Source organism: Mauremys reevesii, linkage group 7 (genome assembly GCF_016161935.1).
Source record: "Mauremys reevesii isolate NIE-2019 linkage group 7, ASM1616193v1, whole genome shotgun sequence".
Lineage (NCBI taxonomy): Eukaryota > Metazoa > Chordata > Testudines > Geoemydidae > Mauremys > Mauremys reevesii.
Window position 1 is genome coordinate 10,990,766 of NC_052629.1, and position 17,933 is coordinate 11,008,698.

Here is a 17,933-nt window from a genome sequence, read left to right on the forward strand (position 1 = left end):
TGGAGGGGAAGGTTGGTGGGGAGGCTTCTCCCCCCCCCCACCTGCCTCCTCATGAAGAGCCCCTCAAAGCGTGGTGCCTGGGGCTGTCACCCTGATTCCCCATACCCTAGGCACAGCTCTGGTAGGGGGGGAGGTACAGCTCTCCGGCTGCCCAGCTCTGAAGGCAGCGCTGCTACCAGCAGCAGCGCAGAAGTAAGGGTGGCAATTCCATACCATGCCACTCTTTCTGCACTGTTGCTGATGGTCGTGCTGCCTTCAGAGCTGGGCGGCAGGCCAGCAGCTGCTGCTCTTCAGCTGCCCAGCTCAAAATCAGACGTTTGTTCAGGCAGATTTCAGACATTTGCCCGGACGGAGATCGGAGGACCAAAAAAGAGGTCATGTCTGGGGAAACGTGGACATATGGAAACCAGATAGCATTTTATTTTTCAAAACAAAGTCCTGGAAGAGCCAGTCCCATTTAGCAGGTTGTTAATACTGGAGCCACTGGAGACCCTAGGCAGGTGGCTTTGGTTGGGTTCCATGGTATACCAGACCTTCAGAATGCCAGCTGAAGTAGCAAGGTGACTTGTAAAGTCTTGCTTTTTATAAGATTCAAGATTTTTCTTTTTTGCACCCCTTTTACAAAAACAAATCTGGGCTGTTTGAGATATTTGCCTTTCCCCTCATGCTAACAATTTTAACAGCCTTTTAAACAGCTTTGGTTTCTCTCAAGCACGCTAGCCTCATATGTTATGCGGAGGCCCGCATCATAACAACTATTTTGCATAAGTTCTCTTGCTTGAAATGTTTTTTTAAAAAACACACTAATGATCCACAATTAGATCATATTATTAAACAGAGAATAAAATACTTATGCCAAGATTGCGTTCTTTAAAAAATTTAAGAAGGTGGCAGTGGAGCCTATTTTAACAGTTTGCTTGGAAATAATTTGCACAGGTTTGTTTGAGTTAATTGGCTGGAAAGTTGAGTGTTTGTATAGGCAATTCATAATTTCCACACCGAGGCAGACAAGCAGGAGAGGAGGAGTGTGTATGTGTGTCTAGTGTCGTACAGGGAGGGCGAGAGTGTTAATTCTGGACTACTGATGGTGGGAATTTCCCTCCTCTTTGCCCCCCTCCTAGGAATGTAAAACCACTGTCAGAATGCTGGGAAAGTCAGGCTTGAATTTTTGTAGTCCCCTTGCAAATTAGAGGAACTGGCTGAGTCAAATCGGCATTTAGGACCGAAAGAATAGGATTTCCTGCTATTTAGTTGCTCAAGGAAGGAAAGGATTTACCTCCTGGCTGTAATAGGACCTAATTTTCTACTTTTAATAAGAATAACTGCACATTGCAGCAGAAGTAAACCTGTGAAAGCAATCAGTCTCAGCCCCCCCTTTCCCCAAAGTTTGCATGTTCGAGCTGTGTTGTAACTCTTCCTCTGCCAAAAGAATCCTCCCTTCTACAGTTTCCAACCTAATACCTAATGTATTGTGTACGGGTGGTGGTGGGGGCCACGGCAATTACTTGGCATCTTGTTCCATTGTGAAAGAGAGAGTTGCTGAGGGGTGGTTGCTGCTATGTAATGCCATAGGACCGCTTGTGCTCCCCCCCACCCCCAAACCATCTGGATTCAGTTAGCTCTCTCGGCAGTAGGGCTGAGTCTCATTTCCTCCAACCAGTAATATTATATAGGCAGTGATTCTGTTCTGCCCTAACATAATTGAAAATTATGTGTATTGTAGACTCGTAAAAAGCTGTGGCTCAGGTAGCCTGTGGAGATTGGATATGGCACACAATGAAGCTTTTATGCAAAGTAAGAATTATAAGCCACTGCATTAATGTCGTATTATAGGCATGGCAGTTCTTGGACGTGGAGTCCTCGAGCCAGGCTTGTCACCTTAAACAAAACTAATATTTCATACTTTTATCAACGGGGCTGGCGTTTTAAAGCCAGCCAATTACACTTTTGTGAGCGTCCCGGCATTGAAGCTGTCAGTTAGTTAGCTTGATACAGTGACTTGCTGAGGCCCTTTGTGTTTATCCTCGGGACAGAACATCTTGCCCTTGATGGGGCTGGAATGTAAAACTGGAGGCTTTCCACTGGCTAGAGCTGATGACAATTACTTTATTGACCATTGCACAACACCGCTGTCTATGAGGGCTGTTTATTTTCCCCTTGGATACGCGTGTAGCTCGCACTGGTGGTAATGGAAGCTGCACGTGTGAGTGTGCATGTGTGCAAAAAATAGACCCTTAAGTTTGGAGTTTTCTTTTTGGACTCCACTTGAATTCACTTCCAACCGTGTCCAGGAAAAGAGGCGGCTTTGGCTACCTCCTAGACTTTGCAACGTGAGATTTCTTGGCATCTCTTTGTTAGAGGTGGGTTGCAGAAGGGTTTTACTGAGATTTAAACGTGTAAGAGCAAAGCAGTTGTAAGTTGCTCCTTGGCTCTTTCTTTCACTTAGCCTGTTCTACTTGGACATTGTGGCAATCTCTGTGAAATTACCGACCCTCTTCTAGAGACTGAAGGTGGAGCAGGAAAAATTGAACCTTTCACATAGGGTTGCCAACTTTCTAATCCCTGAAAACCGAACACACTAGCCCTGCCCCTTCCCCGAGGCCCTGCCCCCCGCTCACTACATTCCCCCTCCCTCGGTTGCTCACCGTTCTCCACCCTCACTCACTTTCACTGGGCTGGGGGTTGGGGTGCGGGAGGGAGGGAGTGAGGGCTCTAACTGGCGGTTTGGGCTCTGGGGTGTGGCCAGAAATGAGGAGTTCAGGATGCAGAGGGGAACTCCGGGTTGGGGTGCAGGGGGATGAGGGCTCTGTCTGGGGCTGTGGGGTGGGGCCGGGGATGAGGGATTTGGGGTGGGGGTGGGGCTCCAACCTGGGGTGTGTGACACGTAGTCACCCCACTTTCACATGGAGTTTCTTTGTGAGGGAATTTTGTGCCAGTACAAGGTTCTGAACTGATCACTGGAGACCACAGCCTTTTGTTTAGCCACATAATAGTTAGCACGTAGAAAGGGTCTAATACGAACTTCCCCACGCTGCATGTTCAGGGCATCTGAACGTGCCCTGGGGGAGTGCTGCCTAGTGACAAAAAGATACTCCAGTGTCCAGGCCTGGTCAGTCCTTGACCTATCTGCTAAAACTGTTGACAAACTGAGTTTCTTTGTGGGTTTGTCACTCTTGTAGCAGTACTTTAAATCACTCATGACCATCTGATGGCTGTCTGGTGGGCTAGGAAAAATCCCTCACTCCAATTTCTGATGGCCTAGTGCCCATTTCCTCCAAACCGTCAGGATAGCCGGCACGTGCTGCCTTTACTGCATGTTAGTAGTGGTAGAACTAACCCCTGCCCTGCAGATGGGTCATCCAGGTCAGATCTGAGGCACATCGAGAGGTGCTGTGGGGGCACTTACCTTGTGCTTGTGCCTGTTAAATGGATACCCAGCAAACTTCAGACTCTAGGGTGACGAAGCAACGTCTTTCACTGGCTCTAAACATTTTAAAATGCTGCTGAAAATTTTGGGGAGCTATTACTCATTGCGGTCTGTCAGTCCACTTATCATTATTTCTTTCAGCGGAGTGGGGTTGTGACCTTCAGTGTAACCCATTATGAAGGAACTGACACGCAGGCCTTTAGTGCCTTGTACTTATTTTTTTCATAGACACGTTTATATGGTGATGTTACAATCATCGTGTGTACAGTACCTGAGAGTTTTCAAGCCTTAGTTATTGATTTGTCTGGTATTGCCAACCTCAGATGTTTAAAATCATGACTCAAACTCCCCCCAAAATAATGAGATTGGACTTTAAAAAAAATCCTAAAATTATCTTTTTTTTTTTTTTTAATACCACCTTTTTAGGTTCTTTTCATTTGCCTTCTGCTTTTTGAATCTCTAGTCTAGGATACTCTCAGGGCACATTTTCAAGCTTTTGTCCAAAACCAGGATGGGTAGATTCTTACTCTTAAAATAACAATAACAATCATAAAAGCTGAGATTCTTTCGTAATCACTTGTCTCCGAGAGTTGGGCCTTCGCCTAAACTTCAAACATTGGGAAACTTGTGATTAAAATTGTGAGTTGGCAACATTGCTTCTCTGAAATAATTATAGTTTGTTAGTTTTTTTTAGAAATTCCGGAAGATTATACTCCAATTTGCCAAAATCCCAAATGTGAAGATTAATAAAAACAAATTTTTCTTGGAACTTGAAGAACCGAAAGGGGCACAAACCAAGTGTTTATTTCTTTGAATTCCAAAGCTTGAAAATATGAGACTCTCCAAGGGTATATCTACACTGCAGTAAAAAACCTGCGGCACTGAGGCTCTGACTGTTTGAGTTTCTTGGGCTGGAGCCCGGGCTTCGAGACCCTACCTGCTCGCAGGGTCTCAGAGCCTGGGCTCCAGCCTGAACCTGAACATCTGTGCTGCTATTTTTAGCCCTGCATCGGGAGCCCAAGTCAGCTGACTTGGGCCAGGTGTTGTATTGCAGTGTAGACATACCTGAAGTGATGGGAAATGATAGTGCATCTCTTGTTGACGGTGTGTCTTTGGTCACCTCAGTGCATACAGCCTTGCGCCTACCAGGCCTTTCACGCTAGTAAATGTTGTGTGCACATAAATGAAGGCATTAGTATCCTGCTAAAATGCATGGAATCAAATAGATGCAGACACTGGAACGGGTCCAGCACAGAAATAGGAATAGACGACACCTGTTAGATCAATGAGGGTTCAGTGCAGGAAAGTCCCACTATAGTATGTCCTCCAGAACTTTGTTCTGTTTGTTTTTAAATGTCACAAGCAATGTGGCTTTCACCATGTCCCTTGAGAAAACTATTCCACAGCCTGATCCTTCTGTCTGGCTGCATATCTCAGAGAACTGCAGGTATACTTCTACTACTAGTTTGTTGGGGCCAATTTCTGCCCTCTCTCCGGTGCACGTCAGTGATTCTAGTGACTTTAATAGGAAGACGTGCATGCCCTAGTGCAGAACTTGAAGTCCATATCTGCTCCCAGTGAAGTCAGTGCCAAAACTTCATTGCTTCTTGAAGTGTGGTTCAATTCTGAAAAGTGACTAAATAAAAACAGCACATTCTTACTCAGCACATCTGCTCTTCTGCTAACTTCAGTGACCCACAGAATCAAGGCAGATGAGAGAGTGAGCTGTACTCTCTTTCTTCTTGTGTATCATCAACTAGGTTGTTTAAGCAGCAAAGAATCCTGTGGCACCTTATAGACTAACAGACGTTTTGCAGCATGAGCTTTCGTGGGTGAATACCCACTTCTTCGGATGCAAGCAGTGGAAATTTCCAGGGGCAGGTGTATATATAAGCAAGCAAGAAGCAAGCTAGAGATAACGAGGTTAGATCAGTCAGGGAGGATGAGGCCCTGTTCCAGCAGCTGAGGTGTGAAAACCAAGGGAGGAGAAACTGGTTCTGTAATTGGCAAGCCATTCACAGTCTTTGTTTAGTCCTGAGCTGATGGTGTTAAATTTGCGGATGAACTGGAGCTAGGTTGTTTAAGTTTCACTTATAAGGCCAATCATTTACACCTATGAAAACCTATTGAAGGAAGTTAGGTTGCAGAGGTGTCATGGAAGGCTAGAGAGACAATGTGGGTGAGGTAATATCTTTTATTGGGCCAACATCTACTGGTGAGAGAGACAAGCTTTTGAGCTAACACAGAGCTGCTCTTCTGGTCTGGGAAAGGTGCTCAGAGTGTCACAGAAAAATACAAGATCGAATAGATAATTCAGCATAAGTAGTTAGCACGTACACTAAGGGACCATTCAAGGTGAAGTGGCTTTTTAACAACACTGTAAATCACAGAACAGAAAAGGTGGGTTAGTGGGTTACAGATTGATATAATAAGCCATAAATCCAGTGTCTTTATTAAAACCACATTTTTTAGTGTCTAGCAAAATTATGAATTTGAGCTCCCTAGGCTTGTCTTTTAAAAGCGTTGTGCAGGTTTTCGATGAGGATTGATAGGTCAGATACAGAGTGATCGCCTTGTGAAAAGTCTTCACCCACAGGAGATGTGGTGGTTTTGTCTTTTAATCATTTTCCTTTGTGAGTTCAGTCGAGATCATAGTGATTGTCTGGTTTCAACCACTTAGTTCTATTGGGGCATTCAGTGCACTGGGTGATGTACACCACATGTTGTGATAGGCGAGTGTAGGAACTATGGATTTTGAAAGGTGTGTTGTGGAGGGTATTGATCATTGCAGCATTGGAAATATGTCTACAGATGTTTGCATTGGTTGTCTGGTGCCGCTTTGAGTTGGTGTGGCACTTGCTTCTGATGATGAGCTTGGGGGGTTGTTCGAAGGCCAGAAGAGGGGATTCAGAAAAGATTTCTTTTAGTTGGGGCCCCCATCAAGTATTGAGTTATAGTTGTTTGATACCCAAGAAGGAAATAACCCATTTTGACGTACAGACCCCTCCGGTTGAATTTGCAAAGGTAACACAAAATAAACTTGTAAACTGAGAACGTTTGATCTGGAAGCCACTGAGAGAAAATAAACATGGCACCTCACAGTGGTAAACACAGAGTTGCCTTTCAGAGTAGAACTGCATGGTGAGGTTTGTATGGTGCTTTGAAGACACAACAAGCTATAGAAGTTGATTATTACTATTACTGGCATTTGCTGAATAAATTCTTATTGTGAGATGATCATATGCTGGGATTCAGGAATTGTTTGTTTGTTTATTTTTTAAAGACTTGACTGTCCGCCCTTCTTCCCTTCCCCCCTGCCCCTCTCAGTTTCTCAGCTATTTTATTTCTTTGTGTGTTTTTTCCTCTTCTAGATCTGATTTGTTAATAAACTCATTCGAGATAACATTGTCTTTGCAATTTGCTTTATTTCCTTATTCTGCTGTTTGAAAATGCTGATGTATGAAAATGTTAGTGCTCTGCACCGGTTTTGTTTCACATAACCATTCAAAGGTACCTGCTGTCTCTTTGTTTTTCGTTTCGGATCCTTGCATATGTTTTAAGTTGTATCTTTTTGCCCATGTTAGCTAGGATTTGTTGTTTTATTTTGTCTTTCTTTTCTGAACTCATTTTTCTTTTCCCATTTTTGTTTCCTCCCATCCAGTATCTCCAGATGAAATGGCCACTGCTTGATGTTCAGGCAGGGAGCCTTCAGAGTAGACAAGCCCTCAAGGATGCTAGGTCTCCATCTCCAGCACACATCGTTGTAAGTAAACTCAGAAGACATTCTTCCTTTGGGGGGGGGGGGGGGGAAATGACATTTGACATTAACAGCACTTGCTTGTCATCCTTTTTCTTTTACTCAACACACAAAAAAGGGCAAGCCAAACCCAGGTTAAAGGGTGGGGAATGAGCTTTTTGTTGCTGGGCAGCACTTCAACATATTATCCATGGCATATAAGTTCTTGCTTTTTGGGAAAGTGAAGAAGCTAAGTGCCCCTGAAATTTACACTCACCAAAACTATTTTGATTTTATATAAGTCCAATCCAGTTGCTTTACAATTCTAACTTTCCAGCTGTTGACATGAACACAGGGTTTGGGAGAATATTAAAAAATAAACCACTTCTCAGAAGCATTGTGAATTCTGCGTCTGATCTGTAGTCCTTACTCAGATAAATCTTACGTGGGAGTTAGTCAGGCAGAGCCTTACCCGAATAATGGCTTGTTAGGATCAAGCTAAAAATACTTTAAAACGAACAACAACAAAAATCTTTTAGTTTCTGGTGCCTCTTCCCTTAGTATAAACACTGAATGTCGGCAAATGGTATGTTTACAATTCATCTCAAGAAAAATCCAGTTCCATTATTGAATTCTGCTATTGGAGTCACATTGTTTCCCATACAGTAAAAGTGATGGTAAAGTTACAGTGTTAAAGCCGCATGTGAGTATGTGTTTAAACAATGTCCAAAAAGTTTTAAAAAGAAACGACTTATTTGTATACTGCACCATGCATCTACGACGGCCCAAACTCATTCACATTCACCTATATCTGTTTTTTATGCAATTTTTAGCTAATGAGCCCATCGGTTCTGAATGTTGAGCTGATAAATTAACCTCTTGAGAAGCTGGCTCACGGCTTGTTAGAATATTTCTTTCAATATATTTTATCATCAGATCTCATGTTTTTTACTTTATTTTTTTATAATTAATGGATACGAAGGTGAAATTATGCAAAAAAGAAACTGCTCATGTATTTTTGATAAAGGATCTAAAGCTGATATAGTTGAGAGATTACATCAGACACTTGAAAGATATTAATTTACTTTAAAAAAAAAAGTAAATAACTTAGGAATTTCTGTTTTTAAAAATATTTGTGTCTCTTCAACCTGAAAAGTCCCAGACCTTTTGTTAGGAGTGTCTTAAATAGTTTTGATAAAATGTTTTAGTAGCTCTTTGAATTAATAGTTTTAAAAACCGACCTGAATAAGGCAGAGCGAAATGTAGACGGCGTTGATATTTAAATGGTCAATACCAAATGTTGGTTGTTCACTTTTTAAAAGATTTTATTTTTCCTTCCTGTTGTTTGTGCTATTGCTATACTATGAGCTCAAAGAAAGACGTTTACTTTGCTAGCTCTTTTATCTGGTCTACAAACAAAATTCCTAGCCTTCTTTCCGCCTCTCTCCCGCCAGCCGATCACCTGTTTTCTAATGGTGAATAAGCCAACAAGAATCTGTCTTTTATTTCCTTGTTTATCAATCCCATCACCAATGGGATCATCAGAGATGAAAACATTCCTTTGGGAACTGGGTTTGATAACTCATGTGCCCTCTGCTGGCTGGCTGGTTGTCATCCTCTGCCACAGCAAAGCAAACTACAGGGCAACATGCACATCGCTAGTCTTTCATTTTAAATTTTGCTGTGACAGACTTGTTTATCGGCGGAGGAAAGAAAGATTTTAATAGATTCTGGTGGATGATTTTTGCTATTGGATTATAAGCGTTGAAGGTAGGTCAAATGTTGCTTGTAAATAAGTTGTCACCTATTTTTATATATGATCGCAATTTAAATGCTGAATCTAAAAATGCAGATGAAGATGGGAGGTGTAATTGAATTTCAGGTTTCACTGAAGTCTGTTACTGTTTAGAAGAATGGGCTCTGCCCTTTATAAATAACAATTTTCCTCCCTTCAGACACAGTGTGCCCCTTTCGGGAGAGCTCACAAGCGATTTGCTGGTGTCTCCCTTCCTGCAGCACCCCTGCCCATTTAAATGCTGCTCACCATATGAGTTGACACTCCTTCAAAATGTTTTTATAGATTCTAAATTCTCTTACCCATTTTGGAAACCTTTTTCAGGAAGCCTGAGGTGGAATCTTCTGTGGATTTTGACTGTTTATGGGGCTCTTTAAGAGCTGTTTCACTCTGCGATTCAATAAAAAGTGTACTTACCATAGCAACCACTTAGGCCGTGAGGAACATATACTACCTCTGAGATGGAGACCACCTTCTAAAAGAGCCACAGCTGGCATTTGTAATGTGATCTTTTGTGTTACTTACTATGGTCTGGGGGAAAGAGGTGGCGGGGGGAAGAAATGTGTTTTGATGGAACAAAGTTTGTGCAAGGTTTAATGTTTTTCGTTTTTAAACGCCCCCTCCACCCCCACTCCAAAAGAAAGCTCTGCCTTGCTACGTAAAAATGCTGTTTCCCTTCCCATGTCCTTCCCCCTCCCCTGTACTTTCCTTCCTCACTCTAATTCCTGGTCATGCCAGTAGATAAAGAACAGAGTTTTTTGTAAATGAAGGCCTTGTGACTGGTGACATACTGGGGGAGGTGGTGATGGCAGAAAGAAGGCTAAGTAGATGCAGATGCCAACTGGACTAGGATATGTCAGGTTTCTTCAGTGCCATCATTTGTTGATGTACAGCACACTGGGGAGTGTTGCTAGTTTCTCTAATAACGATCTGCACTGAGTTGTGCTATGAAAAATAGATCTGTATATAAACAGTTCCTTCCCCCCCACATACTTCTGTCTTGTACGCATGCCATGTACATGTGCTGATTTTTCTCTTGAAATCCTTTGTACTGCCTCAAAGATCTGTAATGAAAGGACGGACACCTGCAAATCGCTTCTTACGTTTCATGTATTTCTGAAATCAAGATTTGAGGCTAATCTTATAGCTGGATTACAAAGGGAGGAAAGGACTGTTTTTAAGAGTGCTCTCTTATGAATGCTTGGCCACAAGTCACACAACTCCTACTTCGGGCTACGTGCTTTACACCCTTCTTAGGTGAAACGCCCATTGGCTTCAGTGGGAGTTTTGCTTAAGGACTGCAGAATAGGGCTGCATTCTAATGATTACCGTGATTACTTATTTGTCTTCTGTCCTCTTTTTCAGGTTAGTTTAAGAACATGAAGTTAAGGCTACAAAAATTGAAGCAAAAGACCAGTATGAATAATTTCGTTGGATTACCTCCAACACTGAGGGCTGGGTTAATACTACTTTTTATGGTGCTTGAGGGGGTCTCCAAAACCTCTGAGAATGTCAGCTAGAAAGGGGTTCTCAGGACAAATTTGTTTGGTGGTCTCAGAGTGCGGCCACCATCGCTTGCTGGGGGCCGCTCTCAAACTTTCCCCTAAAATACTTAATGAGCTTTAGGAAAAACAAATAATTATGCACATATACACATCCAAATCATTGTAATTTATTTATGGTTAGCTAGTAAATTTGTTGTGAATAGTGATATTAACAAACATGCAAGTTTTCACAGCAGACTGTCTCAGGCCTGTCAAGCCAGGGGACAAATTAAGCCCCTGGATGGGGGAGTCGGAGGAGGCAGTGGGGGCCAGGGGCAATGGGGGTTGGTGGGGGAGCTGGGGGAGGAAGCGGGGGGCTGGAGCCTAAGGGCCCGTGGCCAGAGCCTAAAGCTCCACAGCCAGAGCTTGGCGCCTGCCACCGCACAGCCGGAGTCCGGAGCTGGAGCCCGAAGCCCCTCGGCCAGAACCCGTTACTCCACCACCTCAGAGCTGAGGCCCAAAGCCTGAGCCCCACTGCCCTGGGAAGGTGGGAAATACACTAGCTACTTTCTCCTCCAGCATTGTACCCCAGATGTCTGCAGAGGGGGGGCAGAGCCCAACCCCTGTTGGTGGTCCCAGCAATCAACACCAAGGCAGTGCATCCAGAGCAATGGGGGGCACCCCATCACAGCCCAGGAGGCTGTGGCCACAAGAAAAGCCCTAGTGGCTGCATGCGAGAAACACTGAGCTAGATACTCTGTTTATGTGTTTAGTATGCTTTAGAAGGTACAGCAAGAGGAGCCATTTAGAATCAGTGCATTTATTTGCATTTCAGTGCCTCAGTTGTCTAGTAAAGCTTTGCATCTTGTTTTGGTCCAGCTGCATGTCTGTGTCCGGGGTGAAAAGAAAAGTGGGGGCGGCAGTTCTTTTAAGAATACACTCTTAAGGCTGGCAGGCCAAAAGTTTGAATTCAGCCTACAAATAACATTTTTGCTTTTGGGGTACAATACAGGGCTTTTGTTTTGTTTTTTCCCCTTGGCAACATTCAGTCTTCCAAGAACAAAGGTTTCAAGATCTATCATATCCAGCTGGGCAGTTTGGATGATCCCCAACTTACAGGGGGTGTTTGTTGTCCTGGAATCTTGTGTGTCCATGATGCTCTGTCTCTGTGTGCCCTCGGGGCGGTGTAATTGACAAAATGCCACTGTCCAGAAGTAGGATTCTTGTCTGTGTATATGACCAGGCGCAGCTTGTTAAGATGCAATAGAGCAGGCGAGTGGAGTGGAGACAGGGATTGCTCACAGGTTTTGTAGGGAGGAACTAAATGATCTGAACTTTAGGCCTTTCATGTCCTGAATAATTCCCTCCATATGGTATTTTAATCAACTTTATAAAAATTATATTTCCCTTCCTTCATTAATACTGTAAGTTGTGTAGTTCTCATTCACTGTTTTCTGAGGCAGTATTCTGACTAAGCTATAACTACTGCAGATGATTGGGTAACATTGTGGATTAGGGGCCTTTGATTGGATACTACCTCTGGTATCTTCGTTATACAAAAGCTTATATTTAGCTTGCTTTGTACCAGGCAAAAACATGCCGTACCAAAACCGGTGTTTTGGTATAGTGTGTATCTTATAAAACGGTAAAAGTCTTCAAAAATTCCCATGTTTTCTTTTGCAGGGTACACTTTTGAAGTCAATGTAAATTTTACCTTGGGGGTGGTACTATTTGGTCTGGCTTTTCTATTGTGTAATGAGCACATCCATGAAGTAGTCTGAATCCTCAAGAACAAAGAACCACAATACTGTAGTATCTATCTGTCTATCTATCTGAAATTTGGCTTAAGGAGGGGAAAATAGTGGTTTGACAAGTGAAAGTTAAGGCATCTGAAATTCTTTCTGTTCTCCGAGTATTAATCATGCACAGAGAACAGCGATTATTTGTAACTTGGTCATTTTTGAAGGAATTAAACCATTTACCATATTATTTGGAGTAGGAGCCATAGGAGAAGAGCAAATAAATACAATAAAACAATTTTTTTGATGTGGTTTCCATTTGCAACTGCCTTTTTCTTTTTTTCTTTTCTTTAAGGGACTTTGACTTTGTCTTAAGTTAGATTTTAAAACTCAAGCACCTACATGCACCCCCAAAATATTCCTGTCCAAACAAACAGTAGAGAGGACAAATGTATCACGGTTTTGCGTGCACAGGTATGTATCTTTGCACATGCAGCTATTTGTGAGCAAAACATTTTGCAATCGTAAGTTAGTGTGTGTGGGCCAGAAGTCCCCAGCTATGGGTTTTAAAGCTCCCTGATTTATTTGTTTTTAATATTTTGCGTAATAGTTTGTTGTAGCTGCATTTCCTCTGCCATAACCTCTAAGTTGTTTTTGGATTTGAGGCAGCAGGTGTGCACGTGATGGGACTTTTCCTTCAAAGCAATCTTGGTACACAGGCTACATGTTGAAATTGACTAGAATCCTGTGGCATTTCAGAAAGAAGGATTTGTGTGGGTTTCATTTCATTGCTTATTGACAAGAATGGCGCAGTTGGGTGTAGGCAGGGAGGGGAGAATACGTTTTGTGTGTTAACAGGAGTTGCCTGTATTCCAAGATAGCAGGGTACAGTTTGGTGTTCGGGCCAAGCATGCAATCTTTTTCAATGGTACTGCAGTACTCTTTAAGACCTTATACAAACTATTATTTAGAAAGCTTTAGTGAATCTCTTGCTAAACACCTTTCACCCCTTTTGTCTAACTGCCCTGGCAATTATGGAATACACAAAATGATACTTAAGTGCATGACTCAAATGTGTGCAAAATCGCTGTACCCTGAATATTCATAGTCGACTGAGATCTAGCCACAAAACTGACTGTACTCTGTGGGAACATTGTGGCTAAATCATTCACTGCTAATTCCTTTGATTTTTAGAGGGGAGGAGTTGTGTTAAATCACTGTTCGAATCTGAGAATTTAGAGCTAAATGAAAAACCCAAGAACAGCAGCACAGGAAGCATAAAATGGTATGGAATTAACTCCTACGGAACACCTATATTATTGACTGTAGGCTCAGTTTAATGATTTTATTTATGCTAAATAATTTAGAGTAGATTAGGGTCTTTAAATAAGTGATTTATCTTTATAATTTGGTACAGCTGAGAGGCAGTTTGGATTTTTAGAATCACTTTATTCCATTGCACCATGATGTGACATGATCCCAATACCATACAAAACCTGAGTCAATGATGGGCTCTTTCCATTTTTCATTGAGCGAGCCTGCACTTGAAGGCTGAGATATTAAAAGCTGGCAATCTTTGTAATGACTGCATCTTTAGCCTTGAATAGGGACTTAGGTGCTTAGGCAATCTGTGCCTCTTTAGGTGCCTAAATCCCTTTAGAAATCTGGCTTTTGGAAACCATGGGGCAATCCTCAGCTGGTGTTAATTGTCATAGCTACATTGCAGTCATGGGAGCTATGAGAACTTATACCAGCTGTGTCTCTTCTCCTTTAGAATTTTAAATTCTTTGAGTGTTGTGATATTTTAGCAGTGAATAGATATTGGCATGCAAGATGTATAGTATTGCCAGCCTCAGTTGTTCAAAAATCATGAGTCAGGCAGGTGTCAAAAGATCATGAGATTTTCTTTTTTTTAAGAAAACCATAAGCTGGGTTTTTTAAATTTGTCTTCTGGTTTCTAAGCCTTTAGGATATACTCGGATTGCATTTTTTTCAAGCTTTCCTCCAGACCATTAGGGCTAGAAACTATATATATATTTTAAATGAAAGCTGAGGAGTCTAATCACTTGACTCCTGAAGCTGGGCTTCAAGAAAAATAGCAAATATCGCAAACTCCCAATAAAATCACGAGAATTGGCAACACGGGATGCAGTCCTTCTTTGAGAAGTTTAACGAAATGGAGCTGTGAATGCACACTCCATGCCCTCCATTGAGTGGTGTTTCTGGTGAATTACAGTGTTGCAGCTTACACTGTGGATCGGAGTATTTCAGAGACTTGGCATTTTGGTACTTATGTTCTTGTATATCCTACTAGTGAAACTTTACAGGCCTTTTAAATACAGCGTATGCTTAAACTCAGATGGAGGCTGAAACAAGGTCATTTAGATATCAAGCTTCTCTTTGTACCTTTGTCTATAAACTGCCCAGTATGCGCTGAATGCTAATAATTATAATCAAATTCTGATACCATTTGACTGGCTAGCATGGATTCAGCAAAATCATGTTGGAACAACTATTTCCTAACCCAGGTAGAGGCCCAAGTTAGAATGTGGTTTTGAAACCCTCTGTTCTAACGTGGGTGATTCATCCACTCTTGGACAGCAAAGTTCCCACATTGAAAAGGGGTCTTGTGGGAGACACTGCGAAGCCTCCGTCGCTGGGGCCCAGTTGTGAGGTCAGTACAGACCCCGGCAATCTGATGGTGTTGCATTGGCTCAAGGTGAAGAGCTATTGCAGGAGGGGGGGATATTGGCTAGTCAGATGGGTGAGCCTGCCAGACGCAGATGTTGTGTAGTCGGGGTGGGACGACGCAAGGCTGCTCACTGTAGGCCTCCTCTCCTCACAGATGAGTTGCGGCTGAAGTCATCCTGAAGTTTACAGAATTAGGTGTTAAATAATGCAGTCTGATTTTGAGCCAAAGTCTACATGTTGTTTGAACGTGAGCAATGATTACAGTGTGTACCAGGAGACATAATGGATTAGGATAAGGCAGGGTCACCATGTTTTATAAGAGCTGGCAGCAAAGGCCTCTGTTTCCCACGGAGCTTCGAGTGGTCAGAGCCTTCTGTTGTCTATTTAAACAAACTTTTCCGACACTGTTCAGTAAAGAAAACAGCAAGTACTTACCTTTAGGAAGGAAGGAAGTCGGCATCACTGGACGCAGGGCCACTCATTCCCTGTGCTGCTGGAGACCAGGAGGGTTCCTGTGGTGCCCAATTCAGACAGTTTGGCTTAGATTATCCATCAGACACTTCCCTTTTCACTCCATCCCGCCTCCCTAGCCATTCCACAGATGCATCTGTGTTCTCTTCTGAGGAAGAAACTTGTACTGCTGAATGGGTATGCAAGCAAACTTCAGCCAAAATCAGAGATACTTCCCCACCTGCGTCATGGGCATCAAGCAAAAAACCTCCAGAAAATACCTGTTTGGGAAAACCTGTCTCTGATCAGAGGCATAGAAAATGATGCTGCTGGAGTGATCCATTCATAACAGACACCCAAGGCCTGGGTGCTTATCTAAACTGTCCAATTCACTTCAGTTTGCAAAACTGGACTGGAAATCTCATGGGAACAGGCCTGCTTGCAGTATTGGGACACTTCTGCTTTCACTGTCAGCTGGAACCGAGAAATAAGGGGAGAAAGGGGGAATAAATAATACTCTTCCATATGGCTTTCCGTTAGATGATCTCAATGCACTTTGCAAGTACTGAGGAGTGAAGTCTTTCAACAGCACTGATAGACAGGGAAGTATTACAACCCCCAGTATACAGATGGGAAAATAGAGGCACAGAAAGGTTAAGTTACTTGGCCAAGATCACACAAGAAGCCCATGGAGTGGGAATGAAACCCAGATTTGCTGACCTCCAGTCATGTATTGGGGGGGGGGGGGGGGTTCCACAAGAAAACAAAACAAATTGCTTAGTTTTTCAGACCTAAAAGAGATGTTTCAAGTTCTGTGTGAAAGTTATCTTTGGTTTTCTGTATCTGTTGTGTGGGAAATCCTTTTGGATTGCCATCACCCCTACTTTACTGAGACATAATCGTTGCTCCACAGCAAGACACCCTGGCACAGGTTGTGTATGCTCCATTATATCACACTGAGTAAAAGAGTCTCTGGGATGTATAATTTGATATTCATGCTTTTACCTACCATGCTTCCCAAACCTAGCATAGTACAAACAATAGCAGTCACAAATATCCCATTTGGATGCATTATTTTCTGATCATATGATATATAATATTATAAAGTCATTCAGAGGGTGGGGAAAGAGAGAGGAATTTTTGCAGTGACAGACAAGGTGGATGAATTTTTGCAGTGTTATTTAGGCCTCGTCTCAACCTGATGGGATCTTGGAGATGGCTGGAATTTGATTCTTTCCAACCCTCCTCCACCTGCCTTTAGTACAGTTTAGGGTCTCCTGGCTTCATAACTTTGTTCCTCTGCAATCCAGCATTGTAAATCAATCTGCAGGAAATTCCTTGGAAGTAATGTACCTCTGTAATGTGATCATCTCAAGTTGGCAAGACACTTATAACATGTTTGGTCCTTCCTTTTTCACAACTGCTACTGTGGAAACTTGCCTTTTCCTCTTGTTATGTCCTTGATTCAAGAAAGCGTTAAACACATGGTTAAGTCCAACCCTATTCAGGAAAGCATTTAAGCAGGGGCCATCTGACTTGATATTCATATAAAATTAAACCCACTTCCTGGGAAGTGGGTTGTGGAATCTCCCTATCTCTAGATACATTGAGGATTGGGAAGGGAATAGGAAAGGCAGGAAGAGAAGGACAGGTCTTAAGTTCCTTTGGCTGGAATTCATTGCAGTGATGGCATCTTATTTCCCAAGCCATTTATTGCTCATGCACAAGCTCTTATTGCGTATTTGGGGAGTTACAGTCTCACGTTGCTCATCCCTAACTAAGAAATGGATGAAACATCAATCTTCTCCTCCCCTAACTGAAGGGATAAGCTGCATGGTGGCAGATATACCATGGCTTTTTGTTTATGACCTTTATTTGAAAAAAGAAAACCAAGCCCCTACATTAGTGTGGTGCCCCCGGTCTTGAACTGCAGCCTGGCCTCCACCCACTGTCTTCTGAAACCTGTTGAGCTAAGGAGCTAATAGGACGAAGTCTCAGCCAAGCCTCCTCTGATTGGTCCAAGCCGGAAGAAGGCATAGGAAGTGCATCTGAGCAACAAGGTGATTTCCTGGTGTGCTTGCATTGGATCCTGCTTGTGCCTGTCCCCTGCACCCAACTCTGCTCCTGATTCCTGCTCTGCTCCACTTCTGGCTCCTGCCTTTGCTCCTGTTCCCACCGTGCTCCAGCTTTCTGCTTGATCCTTGCTTCTCCTCCTCCTTATACCTCGCCTCCAGTCACCAGCTACCAGTCCTGGCTCCCACCCTGTCTTCTGACTTCTCATCCTGGCTCTAGCATTTGGTATCTAACCTCTGCACTGACCCTCAGCTTTGATTTCTGGTTCCGACGCTGGTTTGACTCCTAGCTCTGGCAATTGGCAGTTGACTCTGGTGCTGATCCTTGGCTTTGTTCCTCAACCTGGATGTCTGCTCTGCCCACTAGGCATGAGTCCTGCTCTGACTACTAGGCCAGACTGCCTACATCCTGGTCCATAACAGCTAGTAGTGCTTATCACTTCCATATCAGTACTGTAAACAGCGATGCTTTGGACCATTCCTGCAGAAAGCTGTTTGACAAAGGGATTAAGGCCAGAGCAAATGTGAGAGGTTTGAGG

The 17,933-nt window shown here is 43.0% G+C and overlaps 1 protein-coding gene across 34 annotated transcripts in view; it reads left to right on the forward strand.

Moving 5' to 3' along the window:
• TCF7L2 (transcription factor 7 like 2) overlaps window positions 1-17,933 on the forward strand; it is a 198,688-nt gene that overhangs the window by 71,417 nt on the left and 109,338 nt on the right. For all 34 annotated transcript variants that reach the window (XM_039548029.1, XM_039548031.1, XM_039548041.1 and 31 more), the window contains exon 4: window positions 7,089-7,190. In XM_039548029.1, the coding sequence (XP_039403963.1) occupies window positions 7,089-7,190 (102 nt within the window). The remainder of the gene's footprint in view (window positions 1-7,088; window positions 7,191-17,933) is intronic.